At 33.1% G+C, this 8,474-nt stretch overlaps 1 protein-coding gene and 1 long non-coding RNA gene across 2 annotated transcripts in view; both read right to left on the bottom strand.

Moving 5' to 3' along the window:
* Window positions 1-306, bottom strand: part of LOC105159881 — a 1,034-nt gene extending 728 nt beyond the window's left edge. The window contains exon 1 of the long non-coding RNA XR_847636.2: window positions 51-306. This is a non-coding gene — a long non-coding RNA (uncharacterized LOC105159881). The remainder of the gene's footprint in view (window positions 1-50) is intronic.
* LOC105159880 (regulatory protein NPR5-like) overlaps window positions 6,868-8,474 on the bottom strand; it is a 2,485-nt gene continuing 878 nt past the window's right edge. Inside the window, exon 2 of the mRNA XM_011077092.2 lies at window positions 6,868-7,890. Coding sequence (XP_011075394.1) covers window positions 6,916-7,890 — 975 coding nt within the window. The 3' untranslated portion in view covers window positions 6,868-6,915. The remainder of the gene's footprint in view (window positions 7,891-8,474) is intronic.

Raw genomic sequence — 8,474 nt, 5'->3', positions numbered from 1 at the left:
GGAGAGAGAGAGAGAGAGAGAGAGAGAGAGAGAGAGAGAGAGAGAGAGACCTGGAGGAGGTTGGTTTGTTTGGTTTTGCATGTTGGAAGAAGGTATGAGAGAGGTTGCAAGAAACAAGTAAATCACTGTATTGAGACAATCCGCAGATGGTTTTTGCGCATCAGAGCCTGTCTATATATATATATGCATAGAAATTACAGATAGATGAGTCTGGAGAAATGCATTAATGCTGTTTCCATTTCTTTTATTCTTATTAATTGGTGGGCACTCTGTTCCTTCCTTATGGGGGCTTCAAGAAACAGGTTGAATTAGCTTATTACCATAAACATATATATATATAGATTGGTAGACGTGGGGGTCGTTGATTGGTTGAATTAACATGACTTTCTGTATTAACATAATCTTAGCAGCTTAACTACGTAAATAAAGCGAAACTCTGCCAACTCTGTCCGGACTCATCTAGAACAAAACCTACACTATAAAGCTTGGAAAAGCAGCAGCTGTGCCTGTGTCTGTCTGAATACAACAACCATGTTTTCACACTTCTTTTTTTTATATGAAAAGCAAATATAAAAGGTTTCTTTTCCTGAAGGATTTAGCCAATATGAATCTCATCATTTCTTCTCTTCAATTAAAAAATAAATAAATTGTAATATAATGAAATTTATGATCCCAATAATGGGTTTTTTTCTAGTCAATGAAATGTCGATATTATCCATCGTCGTTATCATTATTATTATTATTTTATTTTATTTTTTGGGTTTACAAAAGGAAAAGGCAAAGCATACTGCAAGAAAGATTGTAAAGCTCTGAATCATATGATCTTTACACCAATGCTTTTGGGTGTAATGTCGTTGGATTCTTTTCTTAGTCAATATGAAAATACAAAATTTACACATAAAAAGTAAACACGATAAAATTGAGTCGACGGAATATATTCTCTACCTGTCTTAATTTCAATGTTTGATGCTCGACGTGTTTCTTTTTTCTTTTTAAAAAGAAAAAGGAAAAATGTACGCGCAATTCATCTATTTTTGGGATAATTACTTAAGGATTAAGATATCCCTCTACAATTAAATATTATAATAACAATGAATATATATTATCGTCTCATATTATATGGATGCAGTTATTGAATAATGTATAAGATTTAAATTTTTTATGGGTGAGAAACTTTTTTTCTTTTTTTTTTAAATAAATTTATGAGATTTCGATCAAAACGGAAATGTTTGATTAAAAGAAAAAAGTTACATAGCATGAAAGGAAACAATTTAATTATGGAGAAATGATTTGATTATTATAGAAGATGATAAGTAGTGGGATCACATCCATGTTCTTGGTGAAATCCATTTTGGGGGCTCCGTTTCTGCCATCTGGACTAATTATTACCACATAATTTGTCTATGCTTACGTCATCCTTTGCAATTTGAAATAAACATTTTATTTCATTTTATTTTTAACTTAAATTATATTATTCTGGCCTGCTTGGAAAGCCCAAAAACGATATACGTAAAATCAGTCCTCATGATTCACGGGCTCAGAGTGGGCCGTTTTTGTAGGTACTAGGCCCATTCTAATTGTGGGCTTGGCCCAAATAACTTCACAATTCTTCTGCTTGTTCTTCTTCTTTTTAAGGTGAATAAGAAAGGATGAGAGATTTTGTATATAAAAAACACCCTTTCCCAAGCCCGTGTAATGATAAAGGTAAGCGTCCCACATTAGCTGTACATGAGGAGCTTGAGTGCTATAAGTCCCAAAACTTCCTCTTCCTAGCGAGATGCTTTTTCAGAATAAATCCGTGAGGCTCATACGAAATCAAAAAGGATAATGCGATCGATTTACAAGCCCACATCATTGTGAAACTAATTTAACATTCCATCCATTTATCCGTTGCCATATATGATCACGAATACTCCTAAATAGATCCCCTAACTCCGATCTCCCCCATCCTCGGCAAGACTTCACAATTATTCTTTTCTTCTCCTCTTTCAACGATTAATCAAAATCCTGATTTTTTTTTTAAACGTGTGAATATTTTGTTATTATATCTTGGACTAAATTCAAAAATGTATAACCCCTCTTTTTTTAATCATGCCGTAAAAATTAATTTATACATCATTTTGCAGTGAAACAGACATAACATGCTCGATCCATCATTAACGATTGAATTAAAGAACTCGAGTTTGTACATTGTTCTTCTTTCTCCATGATTTCCACCATCTAATTAACAGTCTTAAAAATAAAACTAAATTATGACTATCAAAGTTCCATCCAAGAACATTGATGTGCATTTATGAAATATGCAGAATGGGCTGGTTGTACTAGGATTGAGTTGTGAAGGTATGTATGTGTGCATAGGTAGGGTTTTCCCAAGAATGCTAGTCTACTTATAATGTCGCTGCTTTGCCACATGACTTATCACTCTACATAGCTGAAAGCTTTTTGTAAGGTAGGCAATAGGCATATGGTTCCTATGTTTTGGACACAACTGTAAAAGCTCTGTCTCAGTCTAACTACTTATGTAGGAAAGAAACACTGGAAAGAACTGGCAACTCTGTGTCATTCTTATGTTGTTTGTCATTTACTATAACACCCCCTTCCCCTTTCCTTTCCTTCTAGGCTCAATTGATAAGAATAGATTACTTTACGTGCGAATTTTTTGTTAGACCTCTATCCACATAACGGCTGTATGTATAGTAAAATAAAATTAGCCCGATTGAGAGATGTTGTGTACAAACTAATAAATAATCTACAAATTAAATCTTTTTAATAATTTATATAATTAAAAGAATCTTGCAAACCAGCAAAAATATGAAAATAAATAAATGTAATTGCCCCATCACTTTAGAATATGTTGGCCACTCCCACAATTGTTTTTATGTGGCTTATAATATATATATATATATATATATATGTGTGTGTGTGTGTGGTGTGTGTACAGCAATTTAAAGAAAGGCTAGTCTAATCTAAGGCAAATTAGGTAGGTGTGAACAAGCTTTTATGTAAATATTCTAGGAAAAATAATAATTCATATATATATGAAAATAGGCAAATCTTTTAAAAGTAATTTTCTTTATGACTTTTAGCTGAAAAGTGTACGGATGGTGACATAAGTGCAGAAGAAACCACAAGGCAACATCCAATCAATGATCACACCTCATTATCTCAGCTCCAAAATTTTTACCTGCATTAAATACATATATTTTTTCATAATTCAATCAACCATTAAGATATAATTTTTTAATGGGATGATTATACTCTAGTTATTTGAAGTTTGGTGTAATTATATCTAAAATTCTTATAATTTAAAAATTTGTATTTGGTATTCTTGAGATTTACTTTCATCTACAAATAAGTACCCATATTAATCAAAATTACTGAATTTGTTGATATTAACAAAAAATTAATATTTGCCCTCGATTAATATAATATGAGTTATTGCAGGCCAAGCAATTTTTTTTAACTAATTAAATTACACTTATAGTGGTGAAGATATACCTCCTCACATGCATTAATGCATGAATACGTATAAGAGTAATTTGATTCAAAAAAGTTTATTTGACCTGCAATAATTGGTAATAAACTAATGGGCGTAAATATAGATTTTTTTCGCTATTTTTCTTAATATTAGTAAATTTGGTGACTTTTGACTAATAGAGTGACTTATTTGTTAGATGAAAACAAACTTTAGAGACGCTGAATATAATTTTCGAAACTACAGTAAGTGTCCTATAATTACACCAGACCTCAAAGAGAGGGGAGTATAATTATTACTTTTCTAATTTTTATCAGCACGTGACTAACACAAATCACAAAATTTTTAAAAACGGGGGGTGGGAGGGGGGACAATTTTTTCCTCAAAACAAAACTGACTTAAACATTGGAATATTATATTCAAAAAAATCCGAAAACATTCCGCGTGGACTCATAATGTAGTTTAACCCTGAAAAATAGATAGAATGAGGAATCGATATCGAAGATATTCATGCACTATAACGTATTTATGGAATTAAATTACTTTAATTATGGGATAAATGTATGTAGTCACACACAATTAGGTACTTGGGTTAAAATTAAATGTTGTATGATCTCTTGAAGTTTTTTTTTTATGCGCTTTCTTTCATCTTACTTTTTAACTAAATGTGGATTATCTGTTAATACAGAAATCGCATTTTTATCTGTTTATACAGAAATCGCATTTATCTGTTATGTACAGCTGCCAAGTGGGCATCCAGCTGTCATCAGTTAATTAAAGCCTTCCCCTAATTAATGCAACAACGTAATAAAAACCCTAATTAATGTAGCAGCATACAAAACCCTAAATTCTCGATTCTAAAGAAGTTGTCCTCTGTAAGAAGCACAATTGCTGTGTATATATATATATATATATATATATGGTATATTTATTATTTGAAAAATTCTAAAACATCGAAAAAAATCTAATATTGCATCTCATAAGTTGAAAACTTTATCAAATTTTAGTCCATACATGCACTTTTCGTCAATAATTATTGAAAAATATACGAAAAAATTGCATGTGAGACTACTGGATTCCATAATTATTGAATGAAAAATGTAAGTGAGAGGAGTAAAATTGAAAAAAAAAATTCAATTTATAATAAGAGGCAATGTGAGAAAATCTTAACAAATGTGACAAAATAAAAAACGACCCTGATATATATATGGGACCAAAAATGCTAATTTTCGTCCCTTTACAATAATATCTAGTACTGATCGACGAAAAATTAGATCAAACTGAATGAAATAAATAATTCCGTAGTACATATATAGGTCTAAAGATCATATGGAAATAGTGTGTAGAATTTCTAATTCTCTATAAGATGTATTTCAGTGGCAGCAATTTTTGTTCCCTGACACAAATTACAATCAGAAAATAATATTTAAAAACAAATACAATGAAAATGTAATGATGTTATGATATGTAATTATTAGTAATTACGTGTATATATATATATATATATAAGATCCACATACATATATATATATATATTTAATTAAAAAAAGGTACAACACTTATGTATGTGAGAAGCTAATTTGTAAATATACTAAAAAATATAATATTGCAGCAAACTACGTACTTTAATTGTATAAGAGTTGAATATGAAGAAGATTAGGCTATAGAAAATCTGCTAGAATCCAAACTGGACTACAATTTTACAAAGGAAAATGGCAATAATTAGACTGAAATATTTTAATTTCTATGAAGAAATTACATATGTAATAGAACTAAGCATTGTAAGTAATTGCCAAAATGATTCATTTATGAACTAAATTTGAAGAATTTAGCTATATATTTATTGTTTAGGGAGACCTCTCATCGCACACTCACGGCTAAAATTGCAAACTTAGTCACGTAAGATAAATTCATTTTAAAAATGATTCCCAACTTTTTCTTCTTTCTCTAACACATCTAGTTTTATGAAAAGTGGGATTATTTTTAAAAATTCATAAAGTAGACGACTATTTTTGAGATGGGCTTATTCCTTGTTGCAATTTTTTCTCTTCCTTGGACCCACGACTAACGATTATGTACTTATCACATGCCTTTTTTTTCAGCTGTAGAAAATGAAGATGATCAATTGTGCAACCATTGTTGGTTACGATAAAGGTAAACAAAAATTGAGCAAATAATGGACAGTAAACAAGTAAAATTAAGGAGAGAGAGTGTCCAAAAATGTAGGGTTTGATAAGGTGTAATTTCCCGCAGCTGGAAAATGGAAGCCAAAAAGGGGAAGGTGGAGACAGAAAGAGAGATTTTAATATGGAAGGAATCCAGAATTAGATATTACCAAATAATATAATAATTAAGCTGCCTGTGAGGTCACACTCAATGTTGCATTCGTGCCAGACAACCAATCAATTTGTCTAAAGCTAAATCATCATTTCTCTTAAAATCCCACAATTTTTTGCACCTTATTACCAATATTCAAACTAGGTAAAAAAGAAAAAAAAAAAAACAGAGACAGCTAGGTAGCCCATGTCTCCTATCTTATAAATAAATAAATTAAATTTTTATTTGAAAAAGTCTAATGTCCGAACAAAGCCCCAAAACACCAAACAGTACACCCACTACCCCACCACCACAAGAAACCAAAAACATCCATTCTTGAAAATAATTAATTAATATCAATAGGAATATATATATGTCATGAGCACAGACAAAAACATATATTAATTATATCATTATATACTATTAATGATTGAAAATCACCGATTCCACATTAAAAAATAAAATTAAATAAATTTCGAATAATAAAATTCATAATTGAATATATGCATGATGAACGGTTGGTGCATGCTTGGACGGGGAGACCATACATATATGTGTATATATAGATATAATAATTTGAAGTATTTAACTAATTAATTATATATATATATATATGTATATAAGAAAACAAAATGGGGGTTGAGGGGTTTGAAAAGATTGACCTGTATTGTCCTCTCCATCAGAGCAAAAACTTGGATACTGCTCTTCTTGTCCCATCTCATATTTCACCTCTTTTTATTTATTTATAATTAATTCATAAGTCCTAGAAAAAAGAATAAATCAAGAAAAGCCCAGCAGGTGAGTGTAATTCAAGATCAAATACTTATAGCATTAATTAATTAATCTTTAAGAAAAATAAAGAAGAAAGAATTCAATCCCGACCAGAAATGATATATATAATCATAATTAATTCATTAACTAATTATCTCCATGAATTATGAACAGTCATTTTGCAAGTCTTGATCCCACTTCATGGAAATAATAATTTTTTTTTTTTGCTTATATATATCGAGAAAGAGAGAGAAAGAAAGCATATATATATATATCCATTTTTATGTAGAGAGAGAGAGAGAGAGAGAGAGAGAGAGAGAGAGAGAGAGAGATGCATTTTCAGTTGAGTTGAGTTAATACTGATCATGGGAGTGATGATGGTACATGTCATGTCGATTCATGGTTTCCCTTTGGCTGCTGCTCCCTTCTCCTTCGCTCAATTTTCCACCTATTTGTGCTCCAAGATTCAGATACACCATTCTTGAATCAAGGTTAAGGCTGCCCCCCGCCGCAATGTTGCCCGCTCCGCTGCTTCCGCTGCTACCATGATCTTGATCACCCATTGGAGGATAAATAGCGGCAGACGACGGCGCGCTTGCATTCCCCTCCTCCCTTGAGATCACCATCGCCGCCGATTGAACCAGCTCAAGACAAAGCCTCAGCTTGTTGGGCTCAATGTGGGTTAACCCTGGAACCGCTCCCTTGAAAAGAAAATCTGAAGTTAGGGTTCGGAGCACGTCCAACGGAGTGATCCCATCAACCGTCCGCACATTCGGATCGGCGTGATGGTCCAGCAGCACCGCCACCATGTCCGGCGACACCATCTCTGCGGCGATATGAAGTGGGGTTTTGCCCGCCGGCCCCGCGGGGTAGTTTACATCGGCTGCCCCTAGTTCGAGTAACGCTTTCACTACTTCTCTGCTGCAATTTTCAACTGCGTAATGCAAGGCCAAGGCTTCATCAAGATTAAGGCCTTCTCCCATGACCATAAGCTTAACAAGTTCGACATCGGACGAGTCGAGGGCTCGCCGCATTCGCCTGATTTTTTGGTCCTCGAGGTCGGCAGCTGCGCCAAGATCGTGGTGGTGGGGATGGTGGTGCGGCATGAGGGAGCGGCGGGCGAGGGAGGACTTGAGTCGGAGCTCTTCGATTTTAGCCACGACATCGATAGGGAGGTGTTTGGCTAAAACCTCCGGAGGGAGGCCCGATTTTGCCACTAAATGAGAACAAGTAGTCCATAGTTGGTGCATGTCTTGCTTTCTTGAAGCTATTAGAACTTTCATTACATCCTCAATTGAAGCCTTTTCGACCATGCTAGCCAATTGTTTCTGCAATCAAAAAAGTGATTAGTACAACATGATGGGCTGGTTGACATGATGTTCATTATTATTACACAAATGTGTTGTTATGTATTTGCATTAATATGGTTAGATTTGATTTCCGTCAAGAAAACTAAATGAGGAAAGTTGGGCTGTCTGAGAAAAGATTGAATGAATGAGATAACTGTGGAAGACAAGACTAGAGATGAAAGAACCAAATGTAGAAAGTTTTCAGTGTGGATCAAAAAAATGGGGAAATCCATTCAACAAAACAATTAATGTTACATGAAATCAAGAAGACAAACTTGTCAAGTGACAGACATCATATGCCCAAAACAGCACGAAGTTTCACAATTCGAACAAGAAAATGGTGATGCACGAGCTCATAATTCCTTACCTGGAAATGTGCAAGAAAATGGAATTAAACCATTAATGTTGCATCAGGTGCAGCAGATAGAAATCTTGAAAACCATTCACATAAGGAAGAAAGCATTGGATTTATTTATTTATTTTTTTCATCAAGATCATATACACATATATATATATGGATCCAAGCTGAGGAGCTGAAAATCAGTGTATTTAATTCTCGTGAT

This window comes from Sesamum indicum, linkage group LG4 (assembly GCF_000512975.1).
Source record: "Sesamum indicum cultivar Zhongzhi No. 13 linkage group LG4, S_indicum_v1.0, whole genome shotgun sequence".
Lineage (NCBI taxonomy): Eukaryota > Viridiplantae > Streptophyta > Magnoliopsida > Lamiales > Pedaliaceae > Sesamum > Sesamum indicum.
Note: the sequence above shows the minus strand (reverse complement) of the source record. Positions and strands in the feature narration are given on the sequence as shown.